At 50.2% G+C, this 13937-nt stretch overlaps 2 protein-coding genes across 2 annotated transcripts in view; both read right to left on the bottom strand.

Moving 5' to 3' along the window:
- Window positions 1-13937, bottom strand: part of LOC142027761 (A-kinase anchor protein 1, mitochondrial-like) — a 312309-nt gene that overhangs the window by 210373 nt on the left and 87999 nt on the right. The window lies entirely within an intron of this gene.
- On the bottom strand, window positions 11457-13142 carry LOC142027770 (proline-rich protein 22-like). Its single transcript, XM_075021979.1, has 2 exons — window positions 13040-13142; window positions 11457-12565 (listed from the first exon to the last, which is right to left on the bottom strand). Exons 1-2 carry the CDS (start codon window positions 13140-13142, stop codon window positions 11457-11459), a joined length of 1212 nt encoding a protein of 403 aa, XP_074878080.1.

Genomic DNA, 13937 nt, shown 5'->3' with positions numbered 1-13937 from the left:
CCGATATATCCACTGTCTTTCTTTGCACCAAGATGCAAGTTCACAATTACAGGGGCTGTGATGCCTTTCTTTTTGAATAGCTGTGCGTGGATCAGCATCCATGTACGTACAATGGTTGGCAGTGGCTGTGGACTGATGCCAGTGTGGAATATTAGGTGGTGGGCGTACGGCCTTGTCCAGGCTGCGTGATCTGGTTGTTGGCTGGAGATGTCAGCGGTTGCCGACGCTGAAGCCTGTAACTCAGAAACTCTCTTCCCGGATCTGCTTTTTGATCTGCTTGGTCCCTGTAAAGAGTAGTGGTGCTATTGGTCTTGGTAAGAATTAACAGTGGTAATTACTGAGCTCTTTGGGAGACTGTGTAGTAACTTTACAGCCTGCTTTAGCTTCTGTGTGCCGCTGCCTGCCAGCGCTACCCAAGCAGGCATTTTGATAATGCTGGGCTGGCACCCAGCAGAGGGAGCAGAGAAATGAGAGACAGTTTGGGTGCTGTTCTCCCAATACCACCTAGAAGTTTGTGGAAGTGCTTTATATTGGAGGGTAAGAGAGAAACTGCTGCGTTTGTCCCCAGACTGCTGCCTGGAGTGAACCAAGTCACCAGGGTGGCACTGTTCCAGCGGAAAACTCGATGTGTCCAAGATGTCATCATTTCTGCTAGACTTGATTGGTTTTGATGTACGGGAGAGACGGGCTGTTCTTTTGAGTCCGAAGACCCGGGACACTGGATTGGGGTATATGACTGCGGTGGTGCTTATGGGTTGTAATGGCTGTGCTGGATCTTGTGGCAGGAGAGATCCCATGGTACAAGGTGACGGTGACATCCAGGGAGGAGTGGAGATGCTCGCCTGAGACAAAATGTTCAGTGCAACCTGCCATCCTGGTCCAGGGCCTGTGTGACAGCTGAAGTTGGTCTGGAATCATGGAGTAGTCCGGCTGGCTCCATCTAGCACATGGGGGCTTGGGGCAGCAGTGATTCCAAAGTGATCAGCCAGGGTAGCAGGCAGCTGAAGAGTCAGCAGGTGAGGCAAAGACCCTCTGTCCTGTAGCAGACAAGCCTTACGGGATACCTATGTAGCTATACTGAACTAGGAAGTGATATATATCATCTGTTACTGAGGCCATATGTCCTGGGAACCAGAAAGGCAGATTGAGTTCCTTCAAGGCCAGAGTGTTTTTAAGCTCAAGGCTTGCATGGGTTCTTAATTGCTGTCACCTTTCAAAATACTTCTAGCTTGAGACTGGTAACACCCCTGCTTACCTTAATAGCTGCTTTTCCTGTGTCAGCTGCAAAGTTTCTTTATCTTTCCAAGGAGGGTTTGCTTTGCTTCCCTTATCTGCTTCTGTTCTGCTTTGGGAGTCTTAAATGGCCCTGGCAGCTAATCTTCCTGTATTTCGGGTTCGGCTGTGAGTGATGTAAACTGTTGCTCGTGCCAGCAACTGGCCATTTGATCGACAGGATAGAGAGGATGCTGCAGCGCTCCAAATGCGAAAACTTCAGTCACAGCACCACGTGCTGGGAGTCAGCCCACGAGGCTCAATCATGTGGGTCAAGGTGGCATCAGTGGGAATAAGGGGTACGAGCCAGCCTTCCCCCTACCTTGCCTGAGTCCTAGCAAGAGCCCATCTCTAGTGAGCTGGTGGAGAGGGACCTACAGGACTCCTTTAGCACCTCTCACGTTTTGACACTCTCTGGGCAGCACCGAAGCTTGGCTGTAGCTCCCTAAGCTAGTATGTGAGGTCTGAAAATCAGAGAGGGGAGGTGATGCTATGCAGGAGAGCTGTGACCATGACCGCAGAAGAACAGGAGTTGAGGGCTAGTCGTGGGGTAGAATAAAGCCCGCCTTCCCTGCCAGGTCTCAGTATTTGTTTATTGCCTTTTTCATTTGGATTTTCTTCTTCTTTTTTTAAAGAACACACAAAAATGAGAGATGACTCTCACTTGCCCTAACTTGTTAAAAAAAAGAAAAAGACATTTTCTCATTGTTTTTTGTACCCATCTACTGCAGATTCAGGTCTTGCTAAACATTAAAATGTAAGCAGTCTCTCTGAAAACCACCCTTCTCAACATCTTTTTCAATCTAGACTTGTTGTAAGGCACTTTACTTGCATTAAAGTTAAATTCATCGGTGTTGTATTCAAACCTGTTGCTTCTTCCTGTTATTTACTGGTAGTCATTATGACGAATAAGAAGGGAAGAGTGTTCTGTTCATTAAGGAAATGGCTGCCATATCATTTGTCTCTCTTGTCTCTTCTTTTAATTGTGGCTCCCTTCTAGGTGCATGTCATGCTTTGTGAGAGCTGTGCACTATTTTCTTGGTGGATTGAGATTTATGAGTCAGAGGGAGAATGATCAGAGGAGAAAGATTTATGCCAGTTACTGTTCAAAGGCTGCATTCTCTCTCTCTTTGCATATATCCACAGGGGTCCAGGAGGAAAGTGTTTTTTCAGGCAGTTGAAAGAGAAATGGACTTCTCTGTCATTTGGGTTTGGGGTTTTTTTTGGTGTCCCAGTCTTCTTGTTCTTCATAGGATAGATGTATTATTGATGACAAGCAAAGCCGGAGATTCTGTCCCTGTAAATATCAGACACATGAAAAGACCCAAGTTGAGAAATTCACATGGACTGTGGAGGCATGGAGGCAGCAGTGTTTTGGGATTACCATATTCCCCAGTGGATATCTGCAAGTGTTGCACAAGAAAGAAACAACACAGAGAAAATGTAGGATGTGACTGATGCGCCGCTATCCCACGTGCTGCCGAACAGAGACAGTCTGTGACTTCTGTGTCCAGAGCGACTGTTTATTAAGGAGAAAATGTACAATTGTTTTGTATCTCCTTCAAGTGGCTTGGATTACGCAGTTTTGCATGCTCACAGCAGCATAATTCCTCTGGGAATGTCCACCCAAGGAGAACCGATGTGGATGTGCAGAGCTCTGAGGTGTCCTGAGAGTTGTGGAGTGGCAGGGCTGCAAGGCAGCAGGAGCATTTCTTTGCTCCCACATGATGCAGAGGCTGCATGCAGAAATATAATAGCAAATTGTAGGTCTTTGTGGGTCCCAAGCAGCGTGAAAAATCTGCCCGTTGTCCTTTTAGGCAGTAGTGGGGTGGAGGAAGAGATCTCCATAGCCATACCTGGTCTATGGGTTTTTTCCATGTGGGCAATGAAAGGATGTGCCTTGGCATTTTTGAAATCAGCATTTTCTGCTTGTGTGTTTTTCCATCCAGCCTGAATTTTCAGTGATATTGAAGCATCTTTTTACCTTCCCTGGTAATGGAAAAGAGTCTACACTGGCACATATCGCATTGTGCCCACCTCAGGAACATTGTGCTCGGTGAAAGACCTATGATGTAAATGAGCATCAGACTGGTGGATTTACGGGCAAGGAGTTGCACATACAACTGGACTGCTGTAAAACTTAGAGATGTTTTAAAACTAAAAAAGTGTTTTTAAAACCTGAAATCTGTTGTTTGTTTTGAGTGGGCCCATGTTTAGAGGTGGAAATTTTGAGTACAGTGTAAACCAGTTGGAATTACAGAAATGAAGGATCTCACCCAACTGGCTTACCAGTGGTGGAGATGTAAGGATAAAAATGAAACAAATTGCAAGTTAACCTCTTAACACTTTGTTATACGTGTGACAGACAAATCACTGATCTACCTGTGCTGATTCCCATTTCTCTATGATTCATGTGCAAAACCTCCCACTCTGCAGAGTGCGTGAAAGATGGTCAGCCTTTCAAGCCATATCACTGTGTAATCTTTGTATTAATCACAGAACAATAACTTGAAATAACATTCAGGGTAGGTGAAAACAGCATTGGAGTCTAGCCTTTCTGTTGTCATCTTCACCTCTGGAAAGAAACTAAAAGTCTAAGGTGTGTTGCAGTGAAGCTTACAACTTGCAGTTGAGTGAGTAGGTGTATACTTGTTTTCTCACGTTGAGGTATGTTTCTTCAGCTATGACGTAAATAACTGATCATTTGAAATGAACACGTGCATATGTATTTTATAATCTGAGGTGTGTAGTTACAGGACAGTAAGTTCCATGCTGGTGGATAGCAGTATAAAGATAATATACAGCAGGTTTTTCCAATAGCTCACCTAAGTTTATGACTAGAAAACTGGCTTCCAACAATTACAAACTGAGATTCAGAAGAAAAGAAGCCATCACTACAGTGTGAAGTATTTTCAATGCTAAACTGTGTGCCTGTGTTTTTCCTTTGGAGGCAGGGCTACAAACCATGCAGAAACACACAAGCATACTTGAAGAGCTGCTGACATTTACTACTTCCTAGTAATTTCTTCTGGAGAAACAAACAAAACCCCCATCAAGCCAAAACACACCCTAAGGGGCAATACACTTGTATTTGTCAAGTATGTACAAGTGGAGAAGGACTGTTAAGTACTCAGCTCAAAGGAGTCCTCTTAGCTGCAGATTTTTGAAAACAGTTAATAAAAGCGGCAGCTCTTGCTCTTGAGAAGAGTACTGTCCAGTTTCAGAAGGCAAATCCTCTTCCGCTTTCTCCCTTCTCACCCAGTAAATTCACTGTATCGCGTGCATCTTAGTCCTGTGTTTGTCCACGCTGTGGACAGAGGATGCAGCACCCATCCTGGATGCACCAAATGAGACTGTTTTACCCACCTCGTTAGCCTTTGCACAGGCATTGTCTCACAAGTGCCAGATTCTGTATGTGTGGGTACCTGTGGGAATCCGATGTATACCTAAGGATTGACCAGTTGATGTTGCCAAAATGAGACAGTATTCAAAGCGAGCTGTGATGAAAATAGCCCTACTAAGATAAGTTGCTTTAAATGACTATGCCTATATGAATGAGTGAGTATTGATAAGCAATGCAGGTAATTAAGAAAGTGTATAAGAAAGGTCTCTGTGCCTACAGAGTGTCTGGCACAGGATGCACGTTAGGCACCTATCCATCAGGTAATTTTAGCAGAGCTTGAACTAAAGCAGACTCTTTTTATTTTCTTTAAAACACTGAGCTTTATTTTTGTTAATACATCTGCCAAGGTTTTGATTAATTTTAGAAGTTCTGATCTCTAATTTGCCTAGTTCTTCAAGCTAAAGAGAACAAGCTTAATCTATGAATATTTACCTTCTGCAACGTGGTAATGCTTTCTACGTCAGCTTTTATGGTATGCAATTTAATTATGGAACAGCTGCATAACAGCTTGACTTAAGATCAGTTTTACAGAAACAGGACAACTTTAGGAATACAGATACGTAGAGCGTATCAATGATGGTTTACTAACTGAAGGGGACATGCAAGAGCATGCTGTGAAATATCATTCACAAAGATATTTCTAAGTGTACTAAGGTGAAATCGTACTGTACTCGGTGAGCAACCTCAAGTAGGATCCATGGTTGTAGTGCGAGGCAGAGGGGCATATGTGTAAAAGCGATGAAATCATACCCCAAGAAGTTATAAATAATAGGGAAGTTTGGTTAATGGGTGTAAACGGTGAATATTGGCAAACATAACTGCAATACTCTTTCTTGGGAAATGGAGAATGAAAGTAGCTCTGCTGCTATTTTGTTGCGAGTTTCTTTGACCTGTGAATCAGCCTGTTGAGCCACAAGACAGCTCAGGAGTAAATTATTGGAATTAATTTTTTTCCATTTTTCCCTGGTGCTGTTCAGAGCAGAAGGGATGAGATATATACATAGGTATGTATGTTCCAGTTTTGATAAAATGCATTTAAATCTTGAGTGTGTTAAAACTTTGGTCTCGTGGGGAGCAAAGCTTGGGTCAGTTAATGGGTTCTTGGGTTAGATGATGTCTGTCTGGCATTTGATAGCATTACTTGAAAACCAAATGCATGATTTATTTATCCGCTTTAGAGAAGCAGACCTATAGGAACATAGGAAGGCCGAGAATTACATGGACTGCGAAGTATTTTATTTGGGCTTTTGTCCAAAAAACCCCTGCCTTTTCAGTAAACTGGTAAGATGTAAGGGCTCAAAAAATCATCGAGAGAGTGAGTCACCCAGACGGAGTGGAATTCTACCAACGATGCGTTCTGTGGTAACTCTAGTAATATGAGAGGTAGTTGTACCCATTTAGCAGTGCTATTTTTATTTCTTTAAAAAGATGCTGTTGCCTCGTACTGGGAGGAATCCAAGTCCCATAATGGCCCAACATTCCGAAAGTCGACGTGGGGAAGATCAGCTAGTGCAAGTAATTAATCAACAGGCAATACCTGGTGAGGGTGTGTTGGTACGGCTGGTGGAAAGCGCTCTCTCTGTGTGCAGTGGACAGTCTCAGCAGTACCCCGCTTCTCTGGAGGCAGAGAATGACACTGTCGCTCTTGGCATCTGTTTTGTCTGGGATGTTTTTAGAGGAAACGCATTTGAAAGTGTACTGGCCTGCTTGCACGTGCTGGAGAGGTAGCTTATGGCTGTTGCTTCCTTGGTCAGGAGAAGGAGGCAGCAGTGCTGTGCGTGGGGTAGGTGTGTAAGCAGGGGGTGAGCTGGCAGCAGGGCTCCTGCCTGCGTACTCCAGCCCCAAGTGTAGCCCTGGCCACAGGTGTCCAGATGTAAGTGTGGGGGCACAGCACGGAGGGAAAGGCCTTGCCCCTGTTGCCCCGAGCTCCTGATGCACCACTGCCTCGGCAGCCTCTGCTGCTCGCTCAGAGCCCTTCCGCAAACCCCACGTGTCCCCCACGTCCTGTCCCAGACTGCTTCCCACAGGGAGAATCTTCCCGCCCCGCTCCTTCCAGAAGGTGGAAGGGGAGTGATTTCGGAGACTATAGTCGCTAATACAGACTTGCCCAGCGAGTCGTCATCGCAGGCGTCTTTGCGCCTCGCCCTGTTTGGCAGCCCCTCACTGCAGAGCCCCTCGCTCTGCTGCAGAGCCCCTCTTCTGCCCCCTCCCAGGCTCCCGCGCCTTCCAGCTCAAAAATCCTGTCTTCTCTTCCAGCCTCAGCTCCTGGCACCGATTTCCAACACTCATCTACCAGCTGTACTTAGAAAAATGTCATTCAGACAAGAGCCCCGCAGCTTAAAAAAAGAGGACAAGGCTGAGAAAGATGGACCCCTTGTAGACTTTGTCAGGCCCTTTATTCATCCTGTGATTAAGGTTGGGGTGACAGAGGTGTCGAACTCTGCAGAAGAACATTGCTGCTGTGGCAGAAGGTGCTTCCGAGGTAGGAGACATCTGGAGCCCGCACGAGCGCTGTTTGGAGGGGGGGCCAAGGGAAAAGGTGTTGGAGAAAGAAGGATGTGTTTCTGCATCTGGTGACCTCTGTGGGATTGTGCTTGTTGTCACAGGGTCATTTACTGTGTTGTTTCAAGGATGAGGTCTTCGTGCTTTTAGTCGGTTAGGAAAGCAGCAGTACTTTGGCTTACATTTCACCTCTTGTTTTTTCTTTCATACTATCTGTGCAGAGAAGGCACAGGCTGGATTTAAACTGGGGCTGCTGTTTTCTCCTGGAGATTGGTGAAACTTTCCTTGAACAGAAAGCAAAAGGAATTTGTTGGAGCTTTTGCAATAGCAGTGATGTGTCAAGGTTAGAAAAAGTCTAACTGCGAGCGGCAGAGGAATGCACTGAAGACGACTCAATATGAGTGATAGAAGTGATTCACTTTATTTGCACAGATAGGTCATATTTATACAGCTTACGATAATTATGCCTACTAGTCCTAATATGATTGGTACATTGCTAATGTTTATTCGTTACTAAAACACACCTACTTGTGGTTTGCAGCTATGTAGGTTCCGCAATTTTCTCATGGGAACTTTCTCAAAGTTGTCTATGAAACCTTGCCAAGGTCACAGTGGATGCAGTTACTTATCTCATTCTTCAGCATCCAGGTGTTGCTTGTCAGGACAGGCTCTTCTTATCTTCTTTTTTCCCAGCGCACAAGGACACAGTATTTTGTAAACTTATGCTTCGTTCCCACATAGCGGCTGGAATGCTCACATGCCTTTGCCCAGCCAAGAAATCCTCAACATCTAACTATGCATCAGGCTCCAGGGTCTGGTGGTACAGGAGAAAAAAGTTTGCCTGAAAATCAAAAATGTTGTCTCTAGAGTGCAGGAATGCGTTTTCCTTTTGACTGTCATGGGAAATGCAAAGCCAGGAACTGGCCCAGCAGTTAACTGATTTGGGGCTTGATTCTTCACCCTTAGACTGAGCACCTTATTTCAGAGGGCCTATTCGTGAAAGCAGCAGTAGTGCTCACAGAGGAGGATGCTGTTCTGTTCAGTAGAGTGGGCAGAACTATCCCTTCTGAGGCTGCCTGAGCTACTGCTTGCTTTGGAAAGCAGCACAGCAACCTTTCTTCCCCTCTGCTATTTTCTTTGTGGGATTTATTTATTAAAAGTGAACCGAAGGATGTGCTGTGAACAGCAGATTAACATGGCTATGCAAATGAAGGCCTCTGGTGTTTGATAACTTACTGAGTGAGTGTGATTGCCTGGTCACCAGCTGTTAGAGTGAATCCTGGCTGAGAACAGGCAAAGGGGAAAGTCATCACTAGATTAAATAAGAAAAAAGCAAATAAACCCATCGATAACTCGCCAACAAAATACTTACCTCCCTGTCATCCTCAGGAATCCATTTCTTGTAGTTCTGCAATTCACTGTTTTCTCTAGCTGAAGAAATGGTGTCATTATATTGAAAAAAAAAATGCTGAAAGGATATATCCATTAAATAAAATTTACATAGAATGTCTTTGTATATAATGTTTTTTTTACCCAGGAATATGAAAGGTACCTTCTTCTAAAACAGCATGGTTGTAGATTAGTTCATGTATTCCTAAATACAGCTAAGTAAGTTGTCAACTTAAAGATTTGTCTAAGTTAGTAGCATTTCTCTTAAATACAGCCTGTTAATGTTAGCATAAATGAACGGAAGGAAGGAGATAAAGAACGCTGTGCGCAACTGTGACACAAGCTATGTTCAAGTGAGACTACTAAAAGAATTAGTAGCCTCAAACAGAAAGGGGGGAACTGATAGCATATTTCCATACATTCTGTATGGTATGTCTAAATATTTTGATGGTTTGAATATTTTGTACCAGCCGTGGAAACTGGTTTGCTGCTAGGTGACTGTAAAAGTGAGATTTGGTAAATAATTGAAGTTTGATTTCACCAGAGCTCTGATTGTTAAAGTCACTTTCCTTCGCCATTTTTTTAAATGATGGCTGCATCAGCCGGACGGATGGCACTGTCGAGGGGCTGCAGCTGAGCACCCCTGGTGCTGCTCCAAGCCTGGATGTCTCACCTCTCCAAGGAAGCTGCACCCAGGAGCACTCTGCCACCTGCTCTTCCAGACCCGGTGTTTCTCATTCAAACTGAGATGACCCGTCGCGTTGAGCCGCGTGCAAGTAATTTCTATAGGATTGGCTTAACATGCAGTAGTGCTGTCTGCCTGCGCACGGTTGGCTTCCACCGCTGGTCAATGGGAGTCCCTGCTGACAACTAAAAATGGAATTGAATGGAAGGGAATTGCAAGTCAAAAGGGCCCTGTAATAATTTTAGAGTGCCTGAGGCACCATGCTGAAGCCCTGGCATTATAAATAAGGGTAATGTACTAGAGACTGAATTGCAATCAAAGCAGCTGTAAGAACGTGGAGTGTGCGCTGAGCTTCTTTAAGGTGTGTGGAGTTAGATTATGATCTGTAGGCAGTGCAGGCAAATCCATATTTGCTCACGGACGTATGTAGGGACCCTAAAGCCTGTGATTAGAAAGGCCGAAGGGATGTGGGGAATGTGAGATGAAGGCTCCAGAGCCAGGAGTGAGAGAGCTGTATTGGAGCAGCCCGACCCTCTGGTTGTCTCAAAGTGTTTCCAGGGGCTGAACGGTGGAAGGGGCTGACTCTGTCCTCCCGGCTCACCGCGTCTCATCTCCTGGACCGTCTGTGTGATGATGCAGTCTGCTGACCTCTTGCTGCATTTCACGGTAATGTTTAAAAAAAACCAAACCAACCGCTGTTTATGAATAAGGTTGGTGGGAGGATGGGAAGAATCCGAATGTCCTGGGTGAGCTCACTGTTCCTGACATAAACTGGAGTAAATCCAGTACTGTCAGTGGGCCCGTGAGTGTTAACAGCAGCTCATGGCAAATTGCACGGGCTGCCCCAGAAGGGCTGGAGCTGAGTCGGAGGGTCAGGCAGGGGAAGCGTAAGGGTTGGCCTTGGTGCCTGCTGAAGCTGGGCAGATGCTGTGGGCCACCCTTGGGACAGCTGGTACAATGGCACGGCTTGAATAGCTCGATGGTGAGGCGTGATGGCAGGGAGGAGAGCAAGCGCTTCTTGAGTTGGGACTCACTGTCTGATTTCAAGTGCTGGTGGCTGAATTTACCAGCTCAGTGCCTTTATTCCCTTATAACCCTCTCAGCCACCATGGGCTGTGTGTGTCCTGCTTTGTGCCATGTGCAGGATGACAATCCCTTTTTCTGCAAAGGTGAATGGGCTTGGGAAGAACACCAGTTAAAGGGTGCCACGTACTGCTGCGTTTTGGGTGCAGACATACCCACAAATCTTGCTCCCACCAAATTGCATCCTGCAGGGAGAGTTTTGCTGGTAAATGGGTGTAAATGGGTGCAGGCAGACAAGGGGAGGAGGGTCCCTGCCTGGCCCGCAGCTCCCTCCCTCGCCATTCTTGGGGTGATTTGGGGTTATTTTGCTGTGTCAGTGAGGCAAAGCTGGGCTCTCCGGGGCTGAGGTCAGTGGGACCTGAGGAAGGCTGTGATGGTCTTGAGGCTTTGAAGGGCTCTGCAGCGAGCCCCGTCCCCGCTGGAGGGGACGCTGTTGGGGTTCAAGATGAAGGCATTGGAGCCCTTGCTGTCGTGTGTGCCTGTGTCCCCCCCGGCCCCCAAGGTCTGTCGTTGTCGCAGGGGCTGCGTGCTGCTTTCTGTGTGGGGCCGTGCCCGTGAGTCCTGCAGGGACCTGTCTGTCCTGGCTTCCCCACCAAAGGGCTTCTCCCCTGGGGAAGGGGAGAGGGGAGTCGTCCGTGTGCCGCCCCACCGTTGCCTGCCCCGCTGGTGGTGACTCGGCCCTGGGGGTGGCTCGGTTCCCCTCGGGGCTTTCCCCGGCTCGGATCTGGGGCTCAGCAGGGCTTTTGCACCTCTCGGGTGCTGTTTTTTGGTGCCCCCTGCTCTCCCTCCCCCTCCCACACAGGCAGGGAGCGGTTCTGGAGAAGGAGCTTTTAGTTGAAAAGACAAGAGAAAAGGTCCCATCCAAGCTGGTCTAACCCCTCCCTACCCCCCTCCCCGACCTCCCCTTCAACAAATACCCACGCCTCCTCTCCCACCCCCCACTCCCCCCATCTCCATCCCTCTCACCCCTGTCTAATCCCCACCCCCCACACACACACCCACGTTGGCCACAAGAGCCCTGCGCTTGCTGGGTGGCATTGGCAAGGAGCTCTGCGCCTGCCTCTTCCTCCGCTTGCCTGCCGTGGCAGGTGGGGATGGTGGCAGGTCCATCCCGGCATCCTCTCACAGCTCCTGGGGCTCCATCCTGATGATGTTGAATATTTCTAGGCTCAGCATGATGTTGCTGAGCTCGGGGATGCAGTAGTCAGGGGTGAGCAGCTCCTCAGGCAGCGAGAGCGAGCTGAAGTTGCGGTTGGGGGTGGCTGCGCCGGTGCCACCAGTGTCCCCGGGCATGGAGCTCCTGCTGGGAGCATCCTGGTTGACCCCCACTCCATCCGGGGAGCAACCAAAGAGCACTAGGGCCTCTTGGAGAGGCACTTTCTCAGACGCTGCAAGTTCACCTACAGGCTCCCCAAGGGCTTGATTGTGGGGGTCAGCGCAGGGGCTGGGGGGGACGTCACTGCCTGGGGGTGCCCCCACATGGGTGGCCATGCCACAGGTGTTGATCTTGGCCAACGGCCCCTCGATGTCCTTGTGGCTGGGGATGGGTGTTGGCATCGCTGGGGGGGCTGGGGCCATCCCTCTCCCCTCTCCGCTGGTGCCAGCAGGGTCCCCAGGCATGGGGCCGCTGCTGGGACCATCCTGGCTGACCCCCACTCCATCCAGGGAGCAATCGAAGAGCCTTAGGGCCTCTTCCAGGAGCATCTCCTCGGACACTGCAAGGTCGCCTGCGGTGTCCCCAGTGGCTTGATTGTGGGTGGCAGCGCAGGGGCTGGGGGAGACATCGCTGCCCAGGGGTGCCCCCACAGGGGTGGCCGTGCTGGGGATGTTGATCTGTGCCAACTGCCCCTCGATGTGCTGGTAGCCGGGGATGGACACTGGCAGCTCCAGAGGGGCTGGGGCCACCCCACTCCTCTGATTTTTGTAGGGTGCGAGGTATTGTGGTTGGCTCTGGGGGGTCCCTGGGGCTGTCCAGGCCAGGGGGGCCCCGCAGCCCCCGGGACCCCACAGGGCAGCACCCGGCAGAGAAGCGGCGCCTTGGCCGAGCGTGGCGGTGGCCGGTGGAGGCAGGTGGGTGGTTGTCCACTGGATGCCAAAGACCCGGGGATCGAAGAGGCAGCCACATGGAGCCCTCTGCAGACCTGTGTGGGTGAGGGGGAGCCGTGCTGGGCCGGGGGGACTCTCCAGGGGCACCCGCCGAGCCGGCCCCCGATGGCCGACATCCCCCAGCTCTGGGCCAGGGGCGTGGGGAGCTTGTGGCTGGGGCAATCCCCATGGGGTGAGCTGCTGTGCCGGTGGGACGGGGTTGCAAATCAGGGAGGAGGCTCGCGTCTAGGAGGTGAAATGGGAGATGTGGCCCCAAATATTTGGGGAATTCTCTGCAGATGAGCTTTCCTGGGCACGCACCGCCCAGGCGAGGGCAAGGATGCTCACCGGGGCTTGCTGAACCCCCATGCGAAAAGTGCCGGGGGAACGGGTGTGATGGGGATGGCGAAGGTGCCAGAGCAGACTGGGGTGCCATACCTGCTGGTGGTGCCTGGGGGGCCTGGGGTGCCTGGGCTGCAGGGAAGGGCTGCTCCCACGCGGGCAGGCGGCACAGGTTGGCTGAGCCTAAAAGAGAGAGACAGGAGCGATGGCCGGCGGTCACCTCCGCTCTTGGTCCCCAAAAGCATCCCTGGCCTGCAGGGGTTGTGGTTGGTCCCTACCTTGAGGGTAGAAGGTTTTGGGGAGCACGAAGGGCTGGAAAAGCTGGGGCGCCGGGGGGCCCCAGGGCCCACGCGGTGGGAGCTGCACTGGTGGCCGCGCCATGGTCCCTTCTGGCCGTTGGCTGCCAAGGACTCTTTGGCGTCTCCCCGGAAGGAATGCGGAGGCTCCCTGTGTTCCGCCCCACCCCCAAGAGCCTCCCCAGCTCGTCCTGGGGAGGGAAAGGGTTAAGGGAGGCTGGGGTGCCCCTGGGGCCTACAGGCGGCTCCCGGGGTCTGCGGGTGCAAATCCTCTTTGCTTTCAACAGTATTTTTCCGGTGGGGGAAGAAGAACAAGTTGATGCAGCCAAGCCGAGCGGGGACCAAGCTGCAGCCGCAGCCTCCTTGCGCCAGATGGCAAATGCATTTGTGACTGTTGCCCGTGCTTCTGTTCGCTGCGTTGACCGGAGCGAGGCAGAAATAGGAAAAAGGACCTCGAGGGCGCAAAGGAAGGTCACGCGGTGTTGCTCGGTGGCACGCTTTCCCCCAGCCCTTGCTCCAGTAGTGCTGTCAGGTCTTTTAGTCTCCTGATGGGAAAAGCAGCAGCTCTGGATCCCCCTCGGAGGGGGCGGCGCTTTCCCTGGGTGCGTGACACCCAGGAGGAGACGGTACCCACTGCCGCGTGCTCCCAGAAAAGCACTGGATTCTGCCCAACGTCTGGTGTCGGGGCGCTGAGGCTGTTTGCGCTCTACGGGACCCCAGGGATGGGGCTAGTACATCCCCTCCTCGTGCTTGGAGGATTCGGCACTAGCAAGGACACCCTGGTACCAAGGACACAGGCCTCTCGCTCCCGCTGTGCGAACAGTGTGTGGCCTGGGGAGTCGGGACAACTGCCGTGAACCGGAGGCCAAAGATCTCTCCT

This window comes from Buteo buteo, unplaced genomic scaffold (assembly GCF_964188355.1).
Source record: "Buteo buteo unplaced genomic scaffold, bButBut1.hap1.1 HAP1_SCAFFOLD_55, whole genome shotgun sequence".
NCBI classification, from domain to species: domain Eukaryota; kingdom Metazoa; phylum Chordata; class Aves; order Accipitriformes; family Accipitridae; genus Buteo; species Buteo buteo.
Note: the sequence above shows the minus strand (reverse complement) of the source record. Positions and strands in the feature narration are given on the sequence as shown.

Coding starts and splice junctions, on each gene's coding strand:
- LOC142027770 (XM_075021979.1), bottom strand. CDS start 13,142: ATGGCGCGGCCACCAGTGCAGCTCCCACCGCGTGGGCCCTGGGGCCCC. Junction 12,566..13,039: donor CAAAACCTTCTACCCTCAAG/GTAGGGACCAAC, acceptor CCCCTGGCCCAG/AGCTGGGGGATGTCGGCCAT.